The sequence below is a fragment of the Lineus longissimus genome, chromosome 4 (genome assembly GCF_910592395.1).
Source record: "Lineus longissimus chromosome 4, tnLinLong1.2, whole genome shotgun sequence".
Taxonomy (NCBI): Eukaryota; Metazoa; Nemertea; class Pilidiophora; order Heteronemertea; family Lineidae; genus Lineus; species Lineus longissimus.
The window spans coordinates 8,208,247-8,234,056 of record NC_088311.1 but is presented as its reverse complement, the minus strand read 5'-3'; the positions used below and the strand labels follow the sequence as shown (position 1 = coordinate 8,234,056).

Here is a 25,810-nt window from a genome sequence, read left to right as displayed (position 1 = left end):
CTTGGTCTCTCAAAATTTCCATGAATATACTGACTCAACGGTGACCAGATCACCTCAAGCAACTTAATCATTGATACATGTTTATATTATATGAGATATCAATTCTCGGTATTATGATTTGTTTATCGGTTTGGCCCGGAAACAGCACTGGGGTCAGTGCCAGGGGTCTCTGTGGGACCCTTAAGTTGATTGATTCAATTTGATGGAATCGTCCTCTGTTGTCGGTCGAATAGCACTCATCTGCAAAATCACCGTCTGCTTTTGTAAGTGATTGGTAGCCAATAAGCTGGTATATTAATAATATCAAGAATAAATAAAGACTAGTCTTTATGAATTCTTGTTGATATCCATTTGCATAACTAAGATTTCGTTACCAAAGTGACACTTTTTAAGATTTGATCGTGAAGAAGAGGAGTATACATAACTAAGGATGTCTTAGTATTTTCCAATCCTCATACATGTACATCAGTAACATTTTCCAAGCATCTTCACTGGAGAAAAAAGCCTTGACTCTTAGCCAGGATAAAAGACACCTTTCCACCAGGGAGTTCTGAAAAAAAGACTGTCGAGATGCATTATCGAGAATCGCTTTTGAGAATCTGACTTGATTATTGGTGCAATGAAAATAGTGATACTATGACCGTAATCCTTGCGGCTTCTTCGCATTCCTTCACGTTTAATTAAGGATCTTCTTTCACAGCTTTGCTAATTAACTAATAAGGTTGACACCGCTCGATCGGCCCGCAAGCCTGGAACATTAGAAGAAGCTTGGTCTTTTACTTTCTTCCGTGAACATGGCGAAGCAATTATACGCGGTTGTAAAATTTGATGCCATGAATTAACTATAGTAGGCATATCTTCTGCAGTTTTAACAAGAAACAAAAAAGTGTGTTCGAGATTCGAGACATCGAATAATTTTCAAATTTCAATGTTTTTATTTGCGCATCATCGGTATAGAGTATGATGGTAATAGAATACCGACGCCTCGAGTACCATTGCAAGTTTTCAAGTGAAACCGTCTTTTTTTCGTTTAAGATGGATACGGTTTTAAGTACATTTGTAATTACGAACATGCACAATAATTATTCATTGGCTGCGACATTTCGGTTATTACTGCATTCCGTATGAAGTTTGCAACTGATTTAAAGGCCCACGTACGCCATTCGTGAAAATTTGATATTTGTATTTGAATTTGAACATTTTCAGTTGTTTAAGCACGTACTGAATATGAATTGCAAAATGACCGTTGTGTTTTGAGACAGATAAACAAGTAGTATACATGTAGCAAGTTTCAGCAAAGTGGCATGCATGATAACCTGCAGCACGGCATTGTGAAAACTCTTTTTTCCTAGCTGGACTACCAGTAATCACGAACGGCGTACCCCATTAAAGGTCTACGCGGTTTCTCAAAAATCAAAATTTGTATTTATGAGGCGATTATAAAATGCTGTGTTATTTGAGCTTTAAACGTGACGGCTTGCCACCAAAGCAATTTTAACGTAAGGGAATCCCTAAACAAATTTGGGATATCGTGTGAACGCCACGCACTTACTAGTATTTAATAAAACGAGTTAAAAGTTATCAAAACGCATTATTGATGTTATTGGGGATGTTTCTCGGGGAGTGTTTTTTTTCCTCTCCCCATCCACTTTGCCGTTACGACTTCATGATGTGATGTCTGGTGATGCACGCGACCACTGATCAAGTAATGATCTGAAGACGAAAAGTTGAGATATTCTCATAAAAAAGCAGATTAAGTTACGGTTTTTACTGCGATATGATGATCTGATGGTCATTATCGGAATTTATTTGCGAAAGTACAATCATGTAAACTCTGATGTTCGCCGTTCTCAACCTCATTGAGACATCCTGAGATGGATGGCGTAATCAACAAACGATATTATGTTAGTCAATGTAACCAACGAGACGACTATGCAAGGAATGGCTCAAGTCACCACAAAGATAGGGAAATATCTCTTTGTCGTTGTCGCCATGATAAAACACTAAGAAATTCAATATAGAAGCACTAAGTGGCCTGATAATTAGTCATGACATCATATATTGCATACAAAGTGTCCCGGGCTGTTTCGAGACAAACTTGTTTCAAACTACAACCGGATGACCGCGTCCAGATGAAGATGCGAACTTTAAGAGAAAGCACCCGAGACCGGTCAGACTAAAAGGTCACTGCCTGTGTGTCAACAAGGTGACCAGTGGTACATGTACTTGAAAAACGAAATACACTGCTGGTACGAAGCACAAGTTAATCTCCTTTATGCTCCCCTCCTTAAGAAGTCTTCCGGAGTGAATCCGTTGACTACCTATAATAATCTCGTGTGATCACATGTTAGGGAACAATATCGAAATAATCACCCAGCTATAGATGCAAAGGGGTTTATCAGTAGCCTCGCTTATCTACTCATTTGTTTGACAATTCTCAAAGAGATGATTAGTACCAAAAGGACATTGCACTTGCAAGAGGCTTGGGCTCGTTGATCTCTTTGAATACGAGCATGACGCATCTATCTATAGCTGGGTGATTATTTCGATATTGTTCCCTCACAAGAGATCATTATAGGGGGCTGGTTTCAACGAGATTTGCTAGCGGAGTTCCTTTTCGATTTCGCTTACCCGTGCGAACTACATTATATAACATAATGTAAGTTATTTCACATGTTTAACGATTTATACTGTTGAAAAGTACATGAATATACTCTCAAAGCGTTATATATTTGTCCCCAAACAGGCCAGTTGAAATTACCGAGTAAGAATGGCCGGCGAGGCTCGGGCCCACGACCATCCGATCACGAGTCCGACGATCTTCCGCTGTGTCACCACGCTAACATGCAGTTAATATTTCATTTGGAATTATCATCCAACAAAATGAAGCTTCTTTTACCGTGCTAGTCAAAATTACGCCTTGCAGGAAGTCAACAGGAATTGCACGATTTGTGTTCATCTAAAGGAAACTTGAGGTGATAATTGGTCGCATTTTCAGAAAGCAATTTCGCCGTGGCGTAGATAAACGAGCCGGGTGCTTCTAGACACAGTTGGATGTTAAGCTCATGATGAGGCGTATTATCATGTTCAAGGCTGAGGATAATGACTTGATTTCTCGCCCTTCGAGTGAGAGGTAAACCCGAGATTCCATGTGCCTTGTGTCTATGCTGGGGCAAGCGTGTCACCATCCAAGTCGACATTGGCTTGCGACAACCTCTTTCTCTGGTCAGAGTCGTTAGATCAACAGCCCCAATTTAACCATCCTGAGATCAGGTTTTTGTTACTCCTACGTAATACATCGAGAGGCGGAGTATACTGAAAATCACTGGTTATGTGAGTTAGCTATTTAGCACGCAAAAACGCCTTCTGGAAAATATAATTCAATAAGCATTTATTTTTTTTGGTCCGTACTCAAGTGAATATGGAAAAACCAATAAAGAAGAAAAGATCTATAAAGATGTCTGCCCAGCTAATTGAGCCACTGCAGACGCGAAATAACCATCCTTGAAACAGTCGTTGTTTTGTTTGCTCCACTTGTTCTAGTTTATTAAAAACCTTGCTAATCAAAAGGGTGGAATAATGTGATAAACGAGAAAAAAGTACTGATATGTCAAAAAACGTGCCTCCGGCATTATTTCAAGTTCAAGATATATTTCTTATATATGAAGAGAAAGGATCACTTGTGGTGCCGGTGAGAACCTACAAGTAAATATCGTTAAGATTAAATTCCAAAGAACTTAATCACGGAAGATGTGCATGGCTAATTAACAATTAGTCTAATGAAACCACTCGTTTGTCATCTTGAGCAGTCTTGATTGAGGCGCTGTCAGCAACTTCAAAGTATTTTCAAACTTTTTAAATAATATGGAGGCATGCAACTGCTGCGTAAGTAGACAATTAAAGGAAGAAGTTAATTCAAGATGTCTGCTAACAAAAAATACGAACAGCTCAAGAGAAATAGGGTGTTTTTTATGTCGTATCAAACTTTATATCACAATTATTTGTCATCATTATTTTGATAAAACCTTTTCCCGTAAGCAGTTTGGGACTTTCCAATGCAAGAAAAGAAAATGTTGCTTTTTATAAAACATACGAGCCACATCGACGTGCGAGTCTCTCAGGGCAATCGAGACTGACATTTCATAATGAATATTAATTTCTCACTATAGGGGTTCGTGTGACACCGCTGATGAAAATGCCGTGTCAAATTCATCTGAAGCTCTCTTGGTGTCGTCAATAAACTGAACTCAGATAGTGCTTAGAATGAAAATGTTACTTCTCTCCTTATGTGACTAAAGCTTGGCAATTTCTTTTCTGGCGATCGAGTGAGTGACGTCAGTAGACATTACAGCTAAATAATCATGTGTACTTCAGAAGTATCTGTAACTAAATTCTGTATTCTGGTTTGTCCGTAAAATACGCCAAACATCACAAACTGTTACATCTTGACCCTCAATGTGTTGACATTGCTAATGCTTACAGACAACACGCGTATGGGCAGAGACAATGGAGGCAATACCGCTGGAAGTTCAGTATGAAACTGATAAGACGCTATGATTTAACACCACACAAGCTAGAACTTAAGCATGCAGTGGCACTGATATCAAGAACGGAATCCTCGTCTGCGTCGAATTTCGAAGACCCTTGTATGTTTTGGGGTTCTTTTCATATGAGGTTCATTCAGCAATATTGCCTACAGTGAGTGCGAGGTCAGTCCGTTCCGTTGGTGACAATAATGATTGATACCAAAATGGCCACTCACATAATCTACAAATGTAGCCTGTTTTCCATCGAATGCCTTTTCTCACCGAAGACCCCAAGACATCTCGACTGATATAACTGAAAGTTCAAGAGTACGGCAGTGTATTTGCGGATTCAACCAGTTACGGGCCGGAGGAAATGGAAAGGCACTTCATTCTGTCAAGTGAAATTGAGATTTCACTTGACAGAAAAGATTCCGGCGAGTCTTCTGCGGCCGGTAACTGGTTAGCTATATCAATTTGAATCACCACACTGGAGAAGGAAAACCGCGGAAATAATTTTCCATATCACCCCTTTTCATGAGTCAAAACAAGTTTCGCCATTGACCTGTGACATTTGACAAGGACCGAAACCAGCACCGGAGGGACTCTAAACGCAATGCATACATTATGATAACGCCCCGGAGGATACGGTAAGCCGCCCCGGGTCATATCAATAATCCTTTTGAACGGGTCGACATTATTTGACTGAGAGGCCATTCCCAGACCCACTCATCATGCTCTCAGCCATCTGTGGAGAATGACCGCCCAGTCATGGCTGGATGCGGGATGATTGCCCTGATTTCCGGTGTAGATGCCAATGCCACCTGAGATTTTTGCCATCTTGACGAAATTAGTTCATGCCGTGTAATGGGTTGGTTCCAAATGTTACATCCGAACCGGCAAATTCTCTTGTGCTTCTAAAAAAGGCCATTCATTTTTCCTGAAGGCAGTTGCTTTACGCGGAATTATTTTTTTTTTAGATAGAGAAGATGAACCAAGATTTTAGAGAATTGAATTCTGAGCAGATGATTGAAAACGTGATTCGAAAGAGTAAAATCCTCTTTTCCATTTGGGAGTTCCCTATTGCAATTTTGTACGAATTTTGATTTCCATGATTTGATTTAGGGTCATTGACATGGTCCATTAGTGGACGGAATCAATTGGTGGACGGAATATGAACTTATCGCAGGATAATGAACAAATTGAATGACCTCGGTCATTCGCGGTAGGTCGGTCAACAAACAATAAGATATTGGCCAAGCATCTCTGCAAAATCATTGGAAAAATTTTCTTCATTAGGTAAAGAACCTTCCATCAGCACCGAGCCAGTTTTTCAAGACTTGTTTTGATATTGTGAACATTGTGAAGGTCGTCTCTCATAAATAGATTGTCAAGAAAATACGCAGGCATTTTGATGACAAAGTTTCCACCAGCTTTCCTGGGCGCGCTCTGAAATGTAGGTGCTAAGGACGGCCATTGGTGTTGTCAAACTTGACCAAACGTTTCAATAAAAGCATGGTGCCATTGATATAAGTATGAATTTGTTGAGTCCACATGGGCAGACCTTCGTCGTGGGAGTGTAAGTCATCGCTTAGAGCATCTTTGAGTAAGATTGACGACTTCATGACGACTTGTAATAGGATCAAATGTGATTTGAAGCCAGCAGCTCCATATCTCGTTCGAGATTATTTTGTGAGAAGCTTGTTGGCGTCGAGGCATAAAAGTGATGGGTTTAGGGAAGAGTGCTCGCCACCTAAGCACAATATCAAAATGGATTACCACAATCTGTTGCTATTATTTGTTGACATCAAGAGAAACACTTCAGAGAAAGGTTGGTTTATGTGGATTATCTGGATTTATATGGGGGAAGGAGTGGCTAACGTCGTTTAACCTGAATGGTCCTTTCTTAAATTCGTTTCCCATGCTACATGTATAAATCCAGTGAAGGGCCTAAATGTCGCCGAAGGCAGGATGCCGTTGACTTTCCTGAACTTGTTCCAGCTGACACTTGAGTCCGCGTGACCAAATACAAGAAGGTGACGGAGATCATGGTACATGTACAACCCAGTAATGTACGACTTTTTTCTTTCCATTTACTGAGAGTCATTTCTGATTTGATGGTAAAACTGGCAAAACTCCATACTGAAACAAAAGTATGATAGCGGTGGACGGGGAAACCCCTTTTTAGCAAAAAAGAGATGTGTAACCACTGTACGATGCTGTCAATCTATCTAGTGCGAAAGGAAAAGAGGGGATATTATGCGAACCGTAGAAATAAGCATGTAACAGTTACATTGATTAAATCTGTTACAGAAAAAGAGAAAAACTTGATGCAAAAGTTACTCGCATGTCAAAGCATTTGGCTTGATCTTCGAAAGATGAACTAAACACCGCCAGGCGTCTTCTTCTCATCCGCTAATCCAGGCTTGCAGGCACAAAGGGACGATTTTTCATGGCTTTCCCACTCTACACACACATCCTAGAGAAAACCTTTAGAATTCCTTTTTCGCAACATTCCCGGTTTTCATTTATAACATATCAAAGGTGGTCAAAGATTGAAAAACAATATCTCGGAATTTTTTATCAAACGTCACCGAGACGTTGCACAGTATACGACGAGGGGATTATTTTCTTTATACACTTATCCTTACGAAGCCTGATGTTGTCTGATATGATATACTTGGCTATCTATATCCGTCTTCCGTGACTTGCGGATGAAGTCCATAATATCAAGTTAAAGTCGTACTTGTACTTTTATGGGTTGCGTTGTGAGGCAAATTATGATATTTGAACAAGTTACTTTGCGCCAGCTATGGCACATGTATGCGTCAAAGTAAGGGTCGACGTCTGCATATCAATATGCCTTTCGTTTTAATTCTTTTCGAGTGCTCTTTTTCATTAGTACTTGCGTAAAGGTGAGTGAATATTTATTAGTACATGAAGTAGGATAACATTTCTTTCAAAATCTGGAAGGGAGTTATGTTTTAGCATTTTGTGACTTTCAATTGAATATTATTTGAAAGACTCTGGTTGAATCTAGGGTTGAATGACAGACTGTCGAAATACTGTTGTTAAATTGTAGAGGCGATGAGGTCTTGGAGTCTCTGAATGAGATGTTTCAAGATGTATATTCATTGCTTGATTGCTGTTTCCCATTATTCGCTTCATCCTGATAAAATATTGGGCGAAAAACTTATCAGTAAATAGAGTATAGAGCGGGGAATACCGTAGTTTCAGTGGGGTGTTCCATCAATGCTGACACGACTAGGAGTAGTTAAGACAACAAAGAAAGATGGAATACCTTGGTCGTCGTGTAGGCTCTATTAGGAGGAAATGGCCCAATAGAGATATGGCCGCCGCACAGTAAGATTGATTCGGAAATTCCCGTTTACGTTATTTGCTGAGAAAAAAGTTCCATTACCGTACAGTTATTTTGTATTCATAGTTTCTGATACAGAGTTTCATTATTATGATACTATGTACGTGTAACTGATAGAGATAACAGATAGAGTAATTAGGATTGGTTAGCAAGAAAACCGCTGGTCAATCATAAATTCTGCAGCGACATCATGTAGCTTTTGCTCTACATCCTTGGTACGACAAACCTCTTGATGGTGCCAATCCAGAATATGATAAAGCAGAGTGACTGTGAGAAGACATACGTTGGCCAGCCGAAAGAAAAATATTTCATAGGTACTTAACCAGTTTGCACCGCTACATGTAGTATAAAATATCACACTATCTGAGCTATCACGGGTCCACCATCGCGCAGTGTTCAGGTGTTAGCAAATTGACGAACCAAGCCATTATGGTACTCGTTGAGGTCAACACTTTGGTTGCCTTCTTGACGACTGGTCTAAGGATTGATGAACTTAACCACTGATTTAGAGCAACATTAACGCCGATAATGACCCTGTTTACTCCTGAAATCACATGATCAATCATGGCAGATCACCAGCCTCGCCGAGTGCCAGTGGTTTCGAAAGTTTTGGAACGTAGAATTTAGTTTTGGTTCACCAGAGGGTTTAGTCTTAATAATCAAACCATTGATTCCAACATTAATCTCATCCAATAATACAAGAGAGGGATGAAGACGACCATGTTTATTTACCATAATTATGCCTTTAAGGGCACGTCTGGCGGTTTAACGTAAGTAATGACAAATCACCAGCCAGAGAGATTTAGCCTGATAACTTAAAATGGACGAGAACGGGGGGAAAGAAAGCTGCTGTATCTTGTTGTACTAAGCAAACATGTACGTCCAATGAACTTAACATCGTCAAAACATACATTTTTTTGCCTGTTTTATCGTTCCAGCATCACAGACCAGTTGGTGAAAATAACCCACTCCTAGAGGACCTCAAGTTATATTGGTGTGTCAAGGAATGGGAGAGCTGTATTTTATCAAAACTTTACGAAGTCTACATGTTACTTCTGGTCTTTATTATTCCTCTCTGTATCATGTCCATGGCGTACGCTAGCATCTGTAGAGAACTGTGGATCGTCACGACCAAGAGGATCTCGATGACAAAGTAAGTTAGAATCACCGACAAAGGTTTAAGAGAGATTCTGAAAACCCTGAAAAACCTCGAAGTGATGTATCATTTGTATTGGCCGAAAAACCCCGTTTTGTCAAAAACCTTGACTTCTTGGAGTTCAGTGGACTCGCTAGCAAATTTACAAGTGATTGAGTTGAAGTCAAATAAGCCATCACTGTAATTGCCAAGGTGCACTATCATTAGACTCCCGGGGGAGTCGATTGCGTCACCCCATTCATGCTGGTTATAGGATAATGGACGTGGCAAGACCACTACTGCGTCTGGAGAGAAAAAGTAACTCTCATCGGCTTGACAAGACAGCGTTTTCCAGGACTCTGTCAAGAAAAATATGGCGCCAGTTCGTAGAAGAGGTCATCGAAGGAAAGTATCATAGTTTGCAACAAAGACCGCTGGAAAAGAAACTGAAGAAAACTGAGTCCGACAACCGTAGCATTTGAGTCTTGGTAGCTGCAGGCAGGCTGAACGCAGAAGAAGAAGAAGAAGAAGTGTTGGTAGTGCGCAGGTTTGCATGCTTCAGCGGAGAACATGAGCAGTCTAATGTATTTGCTCTGTTTCCTCTTTTCAGCGGAACGGCGAATGACCGAGAGCCAGCTTTCGTCACCAATGCGTCATCTAACAATCAAACAACAGCGAAACCAATGTTGAAGAGGAACAAAAGTACGGATGATGACAGGACGCGAAAGCAGGTACGGATACATTCAAAATATAGTCACCTGGAAAATCGACCTGTAGAATAATGCCCTTGAACCAATCCAATTGACCAGTCACGGAGGGTATGTGTTGAACTAGCATAATACTTTGTCAGTCGGTGTCATCGTGTCGTGTTGTCATCGGTGCATGAACAAGTTGACAAGAACAATAACTTCTCCATTTCTTCTCATCCACAGGTCATCAAAATGCTTGTAGCTGTCATCGCAGTCTTTGCGCTGTGCTGGGGACCATTCCTTATCGACAATGTTCTCGTCGGCTTCGGTAAACTGCCCACGCTTCATATTGGACCTATGAAACCCTTACGGATGCTATTCGCCCTCCTAACATATCTCAATAGTTGCGTCAATCCTGTAGTTTACGCCTTCATGTCGAAGAACTTTCGGGAAAGCTTCAAGTATGCTTTGTGTACATGTATCCACGGACGGGCGTACATGCGGCGGCAAAGATACGGGATCTCACAAACATCATTCAGCCAGACTCGGCAAACCTCTCTCAATAGAGGGATGTCAGTTCCGAAGACTGATTCGGCAGAAATCGACACAGACAGAAGCACGGTGTATTCGGAAACTTTGTTGGACGACCCGATGTGACATTTTGTTCCGTCAAAAAGCGATTGTGCAGTAAAACATGCCTTGTTCTGGCTATACCTTTTCGCGTGCAGGGTGGTGTGACCAGGCAGTTGTAAATGGTATTACACCTCCTTTGTGTGACCGTTTCGACTGGTCAAGTGATAGATAGAACATAATGTACACTTATTCTTTATTGTTCCATGTTGCCGCGGTTACCAGACTGTAACCACATGAGACAACTCATATATCGCTGGACGAGATCAGTCCCAAGAAGTCTTGTGGAATCAAGGGCCTCCTACCGGGAATCGATAGGTATCCTCTTGGGCTCATACGGACTTCCAGCGGTACTGCCTCCGTAGTCTCTAGCCTGGAAGCTGAGCAAGGTCAATACATTGAGGGTCAATGTTTGGGCTCAGCATCTACCAAAGTGTGTTCTGAGAGGAGGACGGCCAATCGGTTTTTATTTACATTTGTGTTTATAAATGAACATAGTGTTTTTCGGTAATTTGATCTGTGCTGAAAAAAAACCCACATCTTAGTTCGCGCCGCTATGAAGCTAGCTAGCTCATATAGTTGTAGCTAGTTCTTACCAACTTGTCGGGGCATTTTGACAGTCTAAGAGCAATTTCTCTATTTTGATATATCTTCTGTGGGTGTGTGTGTGTGGGCGGGGGGGGGGGGGGATTTACGTACTGTATAGAAAATTGGACTATATAATTTCAATTGTTCATTTGCACTGTACAGAATCAGAGTCTTTCAAAATATAAATTTATTTAATTGATTCATTTAAAGACTCTGACAGATTGTAGCACCACTCGTGAAAAGTTATTTAATGTTGTCAGTTCGTGCAGTCACTTCTGCACTTCCCAACCTCCTTTACGTATAGGTCATGACGTCATGTAAGGAAAGTTGCCTTATTTGTTATTTTTGCCCGAATTTTTGTAAACCCTAGCTCGAGATATGAATGGTTTCACCGATACGGAAAATGTAATGAAAGTCGATAGTATAGTCGTAAGGTCAGCCTGTTTGACATCTCCCGAATAGGCGCTTACTTCATACATCTACTGTATAACCTGTCTTAGTTTTGATTTAGATCATGTTGATAGAGTCGTCCACAGTCAAGAAAATCATCAACTCAATAAGACGGAAATGTGATTGTTTTTTTTCATACTCAGATTCGCATCATTATATAAGGACGCCAAGGTTGTTGTGTATATATATGTAGAAGAAAAACTCTGTTCTAAAGAATATCACAGTTGTTTATTTATTATCAATATCATTAATGTACATAATTATGATTTGCGTCGAAGTGGCGAGATGCTTACAAGATCCAATGCCACTCTCCGCAAACAGCAAAACGGTCACTATCAAGTTCAAACTGAGCTCTACTGCCTTGAAGAAAGGGTTACCATAACTCCATTCTTCGGACACTTTGAAGTCCTTACTAATCCGTAATATTCCTTAATGACAGGGTTACCATAATCCCATTCTTCGGACAGATAGTCGCGGCCTCAATCGTCTGCAGAGGTACCTCCGTCTCGGGACACCTGTTGATGTGGTACTTTTGTAGAATGCTGGCAAGGGCCAGCTTCAGTTCCAGCAAGCCGAAGCGCATGCCGATACAGTTCCTAGGACCAGCACCGAAAGGAAGGTAGGCCATTGGATGCCGTGTTGCCTTCAGCTCGGGACGGAATCTGAAACAGACATGAAGACCGTCATACTGTAGCTGTGCGTTTGGTGAGAAATTAATGACAGCTTTTGGTTTTGGACAGATCGACTGATAAAGCATTTCGATAGTATTAGTCCGATTCTTCCCCGAGATTTAATGGAAGTTCTGAGTCCGATATAGGCCGCGTAATATTTGGCCGTCAGGATGTGTTGCCACAAATCCCACATGGCCTTGTTCAGGTTCGAAATACCGATTACCGATTTAGCAACAATCGGAATAGGACACCATGCTGCATTCTACAACCACCTAAGCAATGTAATGCCACATGGCTTACCTCTCGGGATCGAAGATATTTGGATCGCGCGGACCCCACTGTTCCGGATCATAATGGACTGATGCGACATCTGCCATCACAGTCACATCCTTCTCGATGTTGATACCCTTAATGGTTGTTTCCTCCAGGCAAGTCCGCCCTACCACACTAAAAGAAAAAAAACGTAAAACTAAAAAGTAAAAATGGCTAGTTGACACATGTTGATGGATAGACTGGTGTCAACGAATCTCGTGTCCAAAGAGGATGCTCTCTACACTGGACATACAGGTATAGCAGTGATTCTTGATAGTGCCAATAACCCCAGCCAGACTTATCAATCCTTGGTTCTATTACAGGGTGCAGCAAGAAGGGAAGGCTTTGCAATCTATTTCAAAGCCAGGATGGTTTTGACGCTGTTCGTTACAAACAGTGACAGCGCCAACGCGTATGGACAGCTGTCCTGTAGAATATACTCGTATGACGATCCAAATAAAAAGACCTGAAAGTTCGTGAAGACTGCATGGACTTACAAACTGGTTCTCCGCATTCATAACAAAGTGTACCGTTCATGGCATCAACTTACACTGGCGCTATAGGGTGCATCCGAAGAACCTCAGATACTACCATGTCAAGATATTCAAGACCTCTGATGGTGTAGTAATCTGGCCGGACCTGGAATAGTATGCAGCATATTATCAGCTAATAAGAAAAAAGTATGGACTAGCAGGTAGATACATGCTAATATGAGGATCAGACAGTGGTCATCGGAAAAAGCAGGTCGCAATATACACGTCTCGGCTTGTGGAACTGGAGCAAATACGTCGGTCACCCCAGGAATGATCCAAATGAAATATCGGATTCTGTGGTTGTAAACTGAGGTGCTCTTTTCATACTGTAGTCCACAATGTATGTAGTAACGATTTAATGTTTTTGTCTGTTTTCGTTTCTTATTGTTTCCCCCTCCTTGTTTTGGAACGCAAAAAAACTAAACAGGCATGTTTCTCTCACACTCCGAACGCAGTGGCCCGGTCTCGTCTCGTCGCCCGAAATACTGGTATAAGAAACGATCAGGATGACGTAATGACTGCCCGGGCGTTACTGAACGACCACACAATGCCGTTATAGCGGAAGCTGTGCTGCCAAACCAAATCGTTCTACAGATGACTTACATTTGGTTCCAAATGCTCATCTATTTCTTCCTGGAGTTTTCTCTGCACCGTTTCGTTGATGGCCAGTTGATAGGCAGCATATGCCAACGCTGTGCTGGTCGTTTCGTACCCAGCCAACAAGAATAATTCACAGTTTGCTTTCATTTCCTGCAAATGTGAAGAAAGGTTGCGATTTCAAAAACGCCCCTAATGATAGCACAATCACCAGAGTGCGATATCCGAGGGAGTAAAACATACCAGTGATTTGTCTTTGGAAGGAAACCCAAGAGACCGCAGGAAAAAAACAAAAATCCTATCTCTGTGTGAAAGTAAGATGCAGTTTCGGCAAATGCTTCCAGACTCACGGATATTGTCAACTTCTTCTCAATTGACTTCTTTTGAGGTTTTGAACTGTCGGAGTCACTCTCATTCAGTTTGTCTTTTTCGTCTCCCTTTTGGGAAGTGACGTCATCCTTGGTCATCTCCAGAAGGTTATCACGCACTTCATCTGCTTCTGCGTCCAACATTATCTGTATGAAGTCGATGTGGTTTGGAATATACTGGAATAAAAACGGTAAGAGTTCAAGACAATACCAAGAATGGGACGGGATGGTATCGTGATTCACATTCAAGGGCACTAATGCTTACAACAAAAATTCTGCATTTTTTTATAAGTGGTAACTGATTGAAAATTGATTAACTGTCCGTCGCATTTACTCCGTCGTCAATTCGGAGGCACTTGACAGACCAGCACGCGATTCTACCATACATACCAAGCGTCAACAGCTTCCCAGACTTCTTGAAACACATTTTTACCATTTGACATTGAAATGAAAGAAAGACAATAGACAAGTTCACCTTTTCCTCCTTCCGCTGTTTAATAATATCGCCCGCAGTGCTTTGCATCCAATACCTAGCGTCAAGATCTATGCCAACTTTGTGGAAAAAATGATGCAGCCTGTGGCAGTATTTGTTCAGTCCAGGAAAAATTGCTGAAAAGAGAATAGTTCAAATTTCTTCAAAAACATTTGCCATTATTATTAAAAGAATCACAGACCAGATTACTATGTCAACTGTTCCATGTTGCCTTCACTATCTTTAAACCTTTGAACGAACGTGATAGTCTCGTTTGGTAAATATGCACCAGCCAAGCATTATTCATGTGAAACGCCTTAAAACATTGTTGAATATGGCTTTACGCGACTGACATACGTCCTTTCAATTAATAGATAGGAAAGGCTTTTGAACACCAGATCTCTTATAGTCAATATTGTACCACTGACGATACGAGACTGTAACAAAATATATGAAAGCATTTTGACCATTCAGGGGTTAATGTTGACCATACCATTCACAGACTACCATTAGCGAAGGATTGAACAGATAAAATGACCGTATCTGATAGGTATTTCAAGATAGTTCACAACGTTCAGAGGTAGAATATCTTACTTGCTACTATTATCAGAATGAAGAACAACGGCCGCGTCCGTGTCCCGGGAATGACATCTTTGAACACCTGTCGACACTTCTGTAGGAAGACATTCTCTTGGTCATGTTGTGAATCGACATCCAAGCCAAAGCCAACTGATGAGATCGCGTCAAGGGTCAAGGCTTGGAAATTCCTTAAACAGACATGTGAGTGACAGAGAAGAGGTTTCTGTATCACAAAGGAGTTCCTAAAATAACTGATGACAGAGTATTTCTTAGGCCAACATAACTTATACGTATTTCCTGTGACTTGACTTTGACTTGTGTTTGGGATCAAAAACTGCGCATCAGTAAGAGTCAGTGTACAGGCTCATCGATGTGTCCATGGAGCAGTAAGAGGGGAACATATATGGAAAAGGACGCTACATGCTGGTCAATTCTGAAGGGCACTGAATTTACCCAATGCTGTATAATCAAGACCATAGCGCCAACACATACTAGTAGTACTGTGCGGACTGCACACGTTCTCAGAAGTTTGATATGGTAAACAGGTCCTTGCTCTTTGATAACAATTGCGATTGACACCCCACACTTGGAGACCCAAACGAGGAAGCTACCGGTATCTTACTTGTATACATCAAATGGACCTCCTTCGTTTTGTCTCTCCTCTAGAACATCCATCATTGAGCCTATGCACCGATTAAGTAGAGGACTCATCTGAAGAACAGAATTGTGTACTAAGGAGAATACCCCGTCAAATAAAACATATTTGATTGTTTCAGTCACGTAATCCGACGGTTGGCGGTTCTCTTTGGTGACAGATGTAGAGAGCAAATCGACCATTGGTGCCAATTCTTAGGGTCCTGGCATCCCAGCTTCGTTTTTCCATCTTCATGGCGAGGGTAAAGACCCTTCCTATCGACTTCCACGTCGATACGCCAGAAATGGATGAACTCGGGACTCTATGGCGTACGTAGTACTCGATCGAGTCGCAAGCCAATTAACTGCTTGTGTCGGGCAATGATTCGGCTGCGCTCCCATTAACCTACCTGTTTCATCTTTGTCGTACTGAAGGACGGTGTCATGATACATCTCTGTCGCTTCCACTTCTGTCCCTCAGCGAAAAACATGTTTACTCTCTCCGTGTCGTCAGGATGAGGCGCGAGTTGGAAACGCTGTAAGAAGAACACGGAGCAGTGATAGCACCATAAATTTCCACAGCAGATCGACATTGATAGCTGTCGAGAATCTTAAACTAATCGGGTTTGTAAAAACCACAAGGAACTCCCCAATTGCTTTGCATTGCTTCTTCTTCTGCATGAAGTCGATATTGGCCATCATATCTCAATCAACATTACCAAAAGCATTATTTTTTCACTCACCTTTCTGGCAGCAAATCTATTGTAATCTTTGATGAAGACCGATTTCAAGATATCCAGATCAGACGTCACAATGACTGGATTCGGCCCCTCAAAATACCCGTATGTTTTCCCATATTCAGCAGCCCATCGATGAGTAACCGTACCAACACCCTAGAAAAAAAGGATCGCGGTAACTTGAACATCGCAATCTTGTGTACCACTATTCAATGACCTTTAAAAACGGAAAGCTTTGACAAACGGCAACTTCCCGGAGCAGGCGCCTTTATTATAAGGGGCTAGGAAATATAGGGGCGGCAACATTTGAATTGTATATGCTCACCTCATTCCGTATCTGATGGAGATTCCCAATGATGATGTTCGGCTCAGGTCCTGAAATTCCTCGCTCTACGAAATATAAAAGTCGCTTCTTTCTTGCCCTGAAATTGTCACAAGACGGGGGTCTGATTTAGTCCACGAAATACTCATGCTGGAAATACTCAAATGACCATGAACTGAATGACTCGGGAGTTTAACAAACGACCGGTGCACACTCTAAGTGAAGAAGAACGAAACGACTATTACTTGCCTGTAATATCGGTAGAGGAACCCCAACAGAACGACCAGGATAGATAGGAGAGTTCCAGTCACCAATGACATGTTTGCAGCTGGCTTTGTCTCAGATTATTAGGCTCCAATCTATGGCATAAACACATACAATAATTATAAAACCGGATATATTCGAGTTCGGCAAAATGTAATGCTCAGAAGTGAGGTTGCTCAATGTGCTCACGTTGCGATGATATTCCATTTAACAAACGTCCCGGCCCCTAGGAACATAAAGGGGGACTTGCTAAGGAAGCATAAAGTCAACCGGAATTCGCACATGGCCTACTGTGAAAGTCCAGAGTATATATCGATAATTTGACACAATTCAAGGTGCCTTAGTCACTTTACATTATATCGAGCCCTGTGAAATACATATGATCCGTAAAGTGTAAGTCAACAACGGCCATTTGTCTATTAGGCGCAATGCCGCACATGACCTGATTTGCTAACAACAATGAAATTAATGATATGCGATGAACATGCTGAATGAGATTATCTTTGACCCACAAACCCCATGAACCCGCGTTTCCTATGGGTTTTCTGTTGATTTGGGTCTTGTCTGATCTGACCCGATAGCCACGAAAACAGTGATGTGTGTAACAATGTTATCCCATCAACTTATTCAAATTAGTTTTATCACGATGTTGAATTATTAGATGACCACATCACATACAAAAAATTCCCCCGGAAAGTTGCTGAGAATCTGAGAATATCACATACAAACTCCTTTATTTCAGTTCATCGACTGGTTCCTAGGTGGCCAAAACCTTCTCTATAATCTATTCATCAATTTTAATGTCAGTAGGCTATATCTCCAGTAGGAATAACTTTTTAAAAGTTTGAAGTTAAACCCCTTTGGATTTGCAGGTTTTTAAGCGTTTGATGTTTTATGAGTCATTTTGGTCTACTTTCAGATGATGTCCCCTCCGTTGACATCTATTCAACTTTCCGTTCGCCATTCGCCACGCTAGACTGTCCCTCACCAACCGCCAATCGCCACACAATGTTCACGTTTTGTCGAAACCTAATTCAAGATGGCAGCTCAAAGCGGAGATTCGGTCGTTGCAGAGGCGTCTGTTTTCAAGCGATTATCTGCGGCAGGCTTCTATGGAATCAGTTCATTTTTAATCATTATTGTGAACAAAGTCATACTCACCTCTTATAAGTACGTGTTGACGTATCATTTGGTATATATCTGGCATAATCGGTGAAAGGTCAAGTGTTCATTTTTCGCCAGTTGATCCATTTGGCGAGCGTCATCTATTGCCAGATTTTTTAAACTTGTTGTAGACATGTATCGTTTTACTTAGTGTGTCCTTAAATTTCGTTTATGTGCTTAAATCTTCACTGATCACTATTCAGCCTGAGAGAGTGACAAAATGTGCTGCCTGATCGGTGCCTCTAGATGTCAGTGCTCAGACCCAGTAGTGGAGCCCTAGGCCTAGTGGTACTACTGTAGTAGGCCTACCAGTACAGTACTCGTCGAGTCAATCATTCATGCAGTCATATCGGCCTTTTCGTAGAAGTTAGTGATGGCGCTGACAAGTCGTGTTTCACCTGGAACAAATAAAGGGCCACTGAGGCTTGTGGCATTGTCCGAAGTCAGCTTAGGCCTTCTGACATGTTCCGAGTGTGCGCATTTATTATATGGCAGCAAGGCTCTGATTCGTCTTCTTCGAAAAGGCCTATTTTATATATTTAGGGCAGCAGAATTGCCAGCTAGCTAGACTGACTAAGAGCTATACTGCATGTATGCGCCAGCCGTTGGCCCTAGTTTAAAACGTCGAGTCAGAGGGGACGTCGAAATCAACAGTGAACAGGCCCTACTTGTACATTGCAATAACCCAGCAACGTTTGGCTCTCATCTTGAACGAGGTGAACTGACACTGACAGTAGCTGATAGGCCTATTGTAGACTATATGTAGAGAACGCCTTCCCGCATGCTCCATCTAGATAAGTCATCTCCACAGCATCGTATGTGCACTGCTTGTTGCTGTACGATGATCTCAGTGTATGCCTTGCAATATTACATGTAGGTCTAGCTCTGACTCTTGAGTCTGAGCAACCTGTAACCATATACACGTGACGTGGCTGTCCCAATGCTTGAAAATTGGGACAAGTCAAGTGTGACCAGGTTTTGACATTTGATACTTTGAACCTCTATATACCCATGCTTTCCTGTAGTGTACCATTGGTTCATTATTGTATTTTTAGGTTTCCATCTTTTCAATTCCTTGGGATCGGCCAGATGGGTGCTACTGTTGTTGTGCTTTTCACAGCAAAACACCTCAACATAGTCACCTTCCCTCGGTTTGAGTTCGATGTAATAGGAAAGGTAAGTTGAAAAAGTATTTGGTTTTGCTGTGATTGAGTGAGTAGTGAAGGCTTTTCAGACGTTAATCATTAATGTATCCTTTTGGGCCACAGTGCAAAATCTCCTTAGCCAATTTCCTTTTTATTTAAGCTTACAAAACCCAACATTGATTGGTAGTACCCGTTACATTGATTTGCCAATCAAAATGGTTCCTTATGAATTACATGTACATTACAAACGTCTGCCCTCTTTCAGGTAATGCCTTTGCCTGTGATATTTCTTGCCAATCTTGTGTTCGGTCTTGGTGGAACCAAAAAGCTTAGGTAGGTTTACTGCAAACGGGCTTGGCTCTTGTTTCATTGTCAGTTTCGATTGTTAACTTGTGAAATAGTAGTGAACACGTATATATCTTTTTTGCTTGGCAACTCAGCAAGTCATGCAAGTGATGATAAGTTTCCTTCTCAAAAAAACATTTATAAAAATGGCACTGGCAGCAGGTCTAGTGTCACTGCAATTACAATGTTAAATGATGAAGTATATTTTTATGTTCCATGACAATAATAATATGCATTAACTACATGTAGTATCTCTTTTCAGCTTGCCAATGTTCACTGTGCTTAGAAGATTTTCAATACTGATGACAATGATTTTAGAGCAAATTATGTTAGGGTAGGTGTAATATCTCTGACATCTTTATTCTCACTCCTGATGCTACATCTTATAATTAGTGTGTAATGATATACTTTACGTCCTAAATTTAGAATTTCATTTTCAAAAGTTGAAAATTCCGATTTTTTAAAATAGACATTGTTGAATATCAATCATTTCCAAATTGCTGTTGTGTACAATAATATCGAAATACTCTACAGGTCAATGTACACAAATAGCACATAGGCTGTAACGAAATGTGACATTGTGATTTAGCAGAACTAGTCTAGTGTCTTCAATTGATGATTGTCCTGTCCCATCTGCTGGGTTGATCCAGCCATTCAGTTTACTGCAGCTGCTGTACTGCAATCTTTGTAGCATGGTGCCATATGGCACAAACAGGTGGGTTTTATCATTTTCAAAAGCGGGAAGAGAATCGGACAAATTATTGAAAGAATAAATAAAGGCTAGTCATTCTGAATTCTTGATTAATATTTATCTTAAAATTTGTTGATTAATAATTATTCAAATGCCAGAACACATCCTAGAGAATTTTCCTTTGATGACCAACCCAGTGAGAAAGCCTTGCCTGACCAACACCATCCCTTAAAAACTTAAAAAACAGAGCTATACTGCTTTGCCACCTTCCTAAAAATAATAGTCATAGTTCCACCTATCATAAAACCCCGTGTTTTTTCAAGACCCGTGCAAGACCGAGGCAACTACACCGCGCCATCTGTCGCCGGATCTTAGAACTTGCAATTGCTGTGTCTATTCAGATTCCACCTATCAAAAAACCCGTGTTGAACACGGGTCTAAATTAGCCCCCGAAAAGCCCCATCGAGCTCGATTGGGCTAATAGACACGGGGATTTGACACACGGGTCTATTTAGACACAGCAATTCATAGGTGTAAGTGCAAAAGACACGGGGATTTGATAGGTGGAAGTACGACTAATGTAAGGCTTTGTACATGTTCATTGCACATGAAGAAGAAAATCAATTGTATCGCTATGTTTCCTTTTCAGTGTGAAGGCGCCAAATGTTGTCAAAATATCTGTCTTCCTTATGATTGGTGGTGCAATTGTTGCAGCAAGGTAATAGTGTGTCTGTTGTATTCCAGGTTTGACTCCGATATTAATAGCGTTTACATTCTCAATCCAAAGATTTTGCTCGTTAAGATTTTGCCTCATTATCATATAGAGTTCAGTCTTCGTTTCTGCATAATTGAATTATTTTCAAGTAATAAGTGTCTGTTCAGTCTTATTAATTCTGCCACTTTTCAAGATATCATATTGTGTCTAACCTTTTCCCCCCTTAGTCCATGGCATGTCTGACAGTACAAAGGCCTTTTCGTGTTGGTTGACTGAGGCAAGATGTGCTAACCAGTATCAAAAACAGCTGTGATCAGTAATATTTTGCATCTTTTCTACATTGTCAATGTCATTGTATACCAGTTAGTTTGAATTCTTTTTCTTTCCAGTGATGACTTGGCCTTTGATCTCACTGGTTATACCTTCATATTGTTAAATGATCTTTTTACTGCACTAAATGGTGTATACACAAAGAAAAAGTTAGATGCACAGGTAAAGCAGCGTTTCTATAGCAGTTGAAAGTACCGAGTTTTACTGGCCGAGTCTCGAACTCATGGCATTCTGATCACAATTTGTACATTTCCAACTGCACTTCCTATTGCAGCCATTGAAGAAGTTCCAAGATTTCCTGGAACAATGTAGAATCAGCAGAATAAATTGCTGAAGTGTTATTGTTGTTTAGTATTGGTACTGACTATAGAGAGCCAACAAGTAAACTATACCCGGTACATGTAACTGTCCATTGCTTTATTGGCTTATTTGCTTTTGCACTTGCATACATGTAGGTATGTACTATGTACTGTATCCAATTCTTACTTTTTTAAGGAACTAGGAAAATATGGACTACTCTACTATAATGCTCTGTTCATGCTGCTGCCTGCACTAATCTTTGCATATTTCACAACAGAACTCGATCAGGTACGTATGGAATGGATCTGGGTATTATATGTAGTAGGCAACTTTTTGCCAATAGAAATTTATCAAGTTTTTTACCCCTACATCACTGTACATATACCATATTGCCACGACATCGGGTAATTTAGTGAAAAACCGTGTTGTACTAGAATGGCTTTGTTCGAAAAGTGATGGAAAAATTGCAATCATTCCTGTTGTGTGTGACAGGGGAAGAGTTTGAAATGACGTTATAGAATAGCCATAGTATCCTCCTGAAGTGTCTAGAAAGTGGGGACATATTTTGCTTTGATCCAACCTGTCATTTGATTCTCAAAGTTAACATCGATTACAGTATTCACATACATTCTTCTACAATCTGCTGTTGTCTTTGCAGGTGTCTGAATTCAAAGATTGGCGGGATCCAATGTTTCTCCTTTACTTTGCCTCATCTTGTTTCATGGGCTTCATTCTAATGTATTCCATTGTACTATGCACACACTACAACTCGGCATTAACAACAACTATCGTTGGTGTCTTAAAAGTAAGTTTTAGAGTACTGTAGAATCCACTAACTGGTCACACATGTGCTTACTTTCCCCCCTCCTTTGACTGTGTCACCATAATTAAGCCGCTTTAGCAAGCCGTACCCATGATAGGCTAGTGTATGACAGAAGACAATTTCAAATTTTATTCATAATATCATAAATGTGGTACAAGAATTTCCCTTGTATCTCTTTTTCAGAACTTACTCATCACATATATTGGGATGGTCCTAGGTGGAGATTACATCTTTTCAATAATAAATTTCATGGGCTTGAACATTAGGTATGTTGTAGTGTAAAAGTCATCAGAAATTGACAAGCCATTATATCAATGTGGTCGCAATTTGGCAGTGTTCCTTACTCGTGAAATTTAATAAAAATAACAAAAAATAAAAAGCAAAAACCTGTTCAAGAGAAAGGTACACAGTTGTCATCAGCAGTTAATGTCTCAAAGAACAATCCTAGCTGTGTGTGACTTGGAACCATTTTTTCAGCCAAAGCAGAAAGCAAGTCGAAACCTCAAACCCCTACATTCAGTACGATCCAAGATCCAAGGTGTACATGACTTGTTGGAGGAAAAGAATCCTTCTGCTTGGCGGAAAGTGAATGATTTACGTACTTGTTTATGATACTTGCCAAATCTGTCAACATTTCTGTGCTCTTATTTTCAGTGCATTTGGAAGCATCATTTACTCTTATGTAACATTTTTGATGAAGGAAAAAAAGCAGAAACCAGTTGCTGAAAAAGATATGCCTAGGTTGCCAACATCTGATGCCAAGAAGATAGATCAAAACTATGCATGAGGCTGGAGGAAATACGCTGTTCATTAGGAAGACTCTCTTTTCAAGTGATGGGTTTTTATTTGGAAATATCTCTTACTTGAAAAGACACTTCTGGGAGTAATATTACCTACTTTCAGAGCAATATCATATCTATACCAAGCAACTATGGGGCAGGATGGTTTCGTCAGCCACTTGAGTACTTTAAAAACATATCAATTTCAGTAGCAGTACCAGTTAAGTTCAACTGTTCATACTGCCGTATGGGAGACTATTATTACACATTCAGGCAGGATGTACTAGTTTGGGGATAATAGCCTAATGTCTGGGGCAGCTTCAAAGGCAGTTTGATGAAGTTAAAGCTAGAATACATATTACACAATTGGTGATGGGGAAGTATTAAAAGTGTGTGCTTATTAATCTCATTCAATGTCAGTAATTTGCTTGACTCTTCCTTTTGAGTCAAGAGAATGAGATTGAGGTTTGTAAGGTGTATACAGCTGATTCTGATAGGACTCAAGCTGGATTGGGTTTATCCAGAGGAGGGATTAGATTCTCGCCAGCTTTTACTGCCCTTCTTGCGATGGATTCTTGCTTTTCTAAAGAATGATACTTAAAGCTGATAGCTCAGCACAAGCAGTTACGATTAGTATAGCTAACTTTAGTCACTTTGTCTTGTACGTTATGCATTTGATAAGTTGTGTTTCCGGTATAAGGTTGTAATATTTTTTTCTGGAGAATATTTTTGAGACAATTATATTTTTATTACACTAGTCAAATCACTTGTTACAGTTTTCATTGTAGAAATCCATTTCCCACCTTATCCCTTCTTGTACACGTGCATAGAAAAACACCTTTACAGACAAACCACTGGGGACATTATATGGTCGCAGTTACAAATAGAAATATTCTAGCATTGATTAGGAGTCGGAAGAAGTCTTATTGTCGCCTTCTCCGGAATCAGATTTCAGGTAATGGTCGCCATCACTCCGCCTGCTGGTTTTAGACCAATTGTTTGAATGACTTTATCACTCTGGTGTGGAACTAACTCGAACTTGAAAATTCTGGATGAACTTGCTAAGGATGACTGGATAGAGTGTCTTGACAAAACGCTCCCCATAACAAGACCTAGCACCGGCAGAGTGCGGTATGAATGCTTCACTGAAAATGATTGAAAATTATACATGTAGCTGTCGATGCGATCGTTCTGTGCTGGAAAATCATCGGCTGTGTTATGGGGGGGGGGGGATTATTACTTGCGCAAAATCGGAGAGAGATTGAGAAGGTTGGTATATATCGGGATGGGCAAATATCTGCTCTTGCATCTCTGGAAATATCTCGGTCAAAACAAACCATTACCAGAAATTGAACAAGACAAGGCCAAAAATACTAAAAGGTACTAGGAATTGCCCTCATGTTTTGAGAAAACAAGAAGGCGAGCTAAAGGATTGAAATCTCACCAATACTCCCGAATTTGCTGGAATCAGAAACTTCCCAAACTTGCTCTTTTCCGGAACAAGTCGTCCTGTCGTATGTCCGGAGGGTTGTAGCCGGCTACTTCATTCCAGATTTGCCGCATGTAATTCATCTTGCTAATGTCGGCCAATGTTATGTGCTTATTATCACCGACTACTTCTTAAACTTCGTCTGTGAGCCTAAATGAAAGAGGGAAGATTGCCCCAGGAAGATCGCCTCCTTCTTACGCGTGCCTGACATGTCACTTGTCTTCAGTTCTAACTGACGAAGCGACGTTTATAACCCTCCTTCTCCAAATATGTCCCCTTCTATTACTCATCTGATGCGCGAGCACTTAAAAGCTTTCTACATTCCTAACGAGCGCCTAGACTACCCTCTCTCGCCAAGGCTTGAAAAATTACATGTTTACCCGCAAGTTGAGGCCATGACACTGTCAATATCTCGGAGAAAGCGCAAAATAGAATCCTTTTTCCTGAACATTCTTTTCGAGGTCATTTCAAACTTCAACACCATCGTTTATAAATAAGTAATAATCTGCACATACCTTGACATCATCTCTGGCATGCTCCGCAAGTAATAGAACACGAAGCTTAGTTGATACGGGGTAGTTGTTTGATCTGAAACAATAAGGATGCATGATAGCGACACAGAGGATACACCCATGCATTGAGGGGTCCAGTCATAAAAACGAAAATATCCCGGTTCCCGAGAGCAATGTCAGCCAAATCCTGAATCCCACTTAAAGTTTCCAATTCATTGCCTAAGCTCTGTAAGTCCCTGAAGTTCGGAATGCAGGTCTATGGCATGCCGACTTACCGGCAGTGAACATCGGTTCTAAATTCTCCTTCTTTCACATAAGGATGGATAATACGCACAACGACGGAAGATCCCTAATGTACTTACTTGCGGTCAAGGATGTCACGAATTCATCCTGCTGGTCCGTCAAGGTGTCTCCCTCTGGAAAAAAAACAAACAGCATACTTGTAAAATATACGGGCATTTTACTTATTGTAACCGAATTGCCAGAATCAAAGTAAAGCCACCTCGGTATTTCAGACTTCCGCAAATTTGTGTTTGAAGGAGTGAATCTCAGGATGCCTTTCGCCGCTTTACTACACTCTCGCTCTTCCCAAAACCATATCCCTTTTAATTTTGAAAACTTTGCCGCAATAAGTA

General features: G+C 40.8%; 4 protein-coding genes across 7 annotated transcripts in view; 2 read left to right on the top strand and 2 right to left on the bottom strand.

Moving 5' to 3' along the window:
• LOC135486153 (QRFP-like peptide receptor) overlaps nucleotides 1-11,016 on the top strand; it is a 55,502-nt gene extending 44,486 nt beyond the window's left edge. Inside the window, exons 4-6 of the mRNA XM_064768718.1 lie at nucleotides 8,841-9,055; nucleotides 9,648-9,768; nucleotides 9,970-11,016. Of these exons, the coding sequence (XP_064624788.1) occupies nucleotides 8,841-9,055; nucleotides 9,648-9,768; nucleotides 9,970-10,383 (750 nt within the window). The 3' untranslated portion in view covers nucleotides 10,384-11,016. The remainder of the gene's footprint in view (nucleotides 1-8,840; nucleotides 9,056-9,647; nucleotides 9,769-9,969) is intronic.
• LOC135486154 (uncharacterized) overlaps nucleotides 1-25,810 on the bottom strand; it is a 127,449-nt gene that overhangs the window by 5,504 nt on the left and 96,135 nt on the right. The window lies entirely within an intron of this gene.
• Nucleotides 11,623-18,127, bottom strand: LOC135486359 (cytochrome P450 3A13-like). 4 transcript variants are annotated; one of them, XM_064769086.1, is made up of 13 exons: nucleotides 18,044-18,127; nucleotides 16,868-16,977; nucleotides 16,622-16,718; nucleotides 16,303-16,452; nucleotides 15,970-16,095; nucleotides 15,549-15,637; nucleotides 14,942-15,114; nucleotides 14,351-14,484; nucleotides 13,858-14,052; nucleotides 13,514-13,660; nucleotides 12,928-13,016; nucleotides 12,366-12,512; nucleotides 11,623-12,056 (listed from the first exon to the last, which is right to left on the bottom strand). In XM_064769086.1, exons 2-13 carry the CDS (start codon nucleotides 16,936-16,938, stop codon nucleotides 11,807-11,809), a joined length of 1,668 nt encoding a protein of 555 aa, XP_064625156.1. In that variant the 5' UTR covers nucleotides 16,939-16,977; nucleotides 18,044-18,127; the 3' UTR covers nucleotides 11,623-11,806. The 4 variants fall into 4 exon arrangements, with proteins under 4 accessions (XP_064625156.1, XP_064625158.1, XP_064625157.1 ...); XM_064769088.1 differs by lacking the exon at nucleotides 18,044-18,127 and adding an exon at nucleotides 17,236-17,302; XM_064769087.1 differs by lacking the exon at nucleotides 18,044-18,127 and adding an exon at nucleotides 17,072-17,226.
• Nucleotides 17,896-23,931, top strand: LOC135486360 (nucleotide sugar transporter SLC35D1-like). The gene is made up of 10 exons (XM_064769089.1): nucleotides 17,896-18,052; nucleotides 19,102-19,222; nucleotides 19,457-19,524; nucleotides 19,799-19,870; nucleotides 20,877-20,945; nucleotides 21,332-21,434; nucleotides 21,768-21,860; nucleotides 22,231-22,377; nucleotides 22,579-22,661; nucleotides 23,050-23,931. Exons 1-10 carry the CDS (start codon nucleotides 17,922-17,924, stop codon nucleotides 23,180-23,182), a joined length of 1,020 nt encoding a protein of 339 aa, XP_064625159.1. The 5' UTR covers nucleotides 17,896-17,921; the 3' UTR covers nucleotides 23,183-23,931.

What these genes read in the sequence shown, in the direction of transcription:
- LOC135486359 (XM_064769086.1), bottom strand. Translation starts at nt 16,938, where the DNA reads ATGTCATTGGTGACTGGAACTCTCCTATCTATCCTGGTCGTTCTGTTG. An exon ending in ATGCACCCTATAGCGCCAGT is followed by an intron (nt 12,513 to 12,927) that starts GTAAGTTGATGC and finishes TTTTTCTTTTAG; the next exon opens with TGTGGTAGGGCGGACTTGCC. An exon ending in AATATCTTCGATCCCGAGAG is followed by an intron (nt 12,057 to 12,365) that starts GTAAGCCATGTG and finishes TGTCTGTTTCAG; the next exon opens with ATTCCGTCCCGAGCTGAAGG.
- LOC135486360 (XM_064769089.1), top strand. Translation starts at nt 17,922, where the DNA reads ATGGCAGCTCAAAGCGGAGATTCGGTCGTTGCAGAGGCGTCTGTTTTC. An exon ending in GGTGGAACCAAAAAGCTTAG is followed by an intron (nt 19,525 to 19,798) that starts GTAGGTTTACTG and finishes ATCTCTTTTCAG; the next exon opens with CTTGCCAATGTTCACTGTGC. An exon ending in CTATCGTTGGTGTCTTAAAA is followed by an intron (nt 22,378 to 22,578) that starts GTAAGTTTTAGA and finishes TCTCTTTTTCAG; the next exon opens with AACTTACTCATCACATATAT.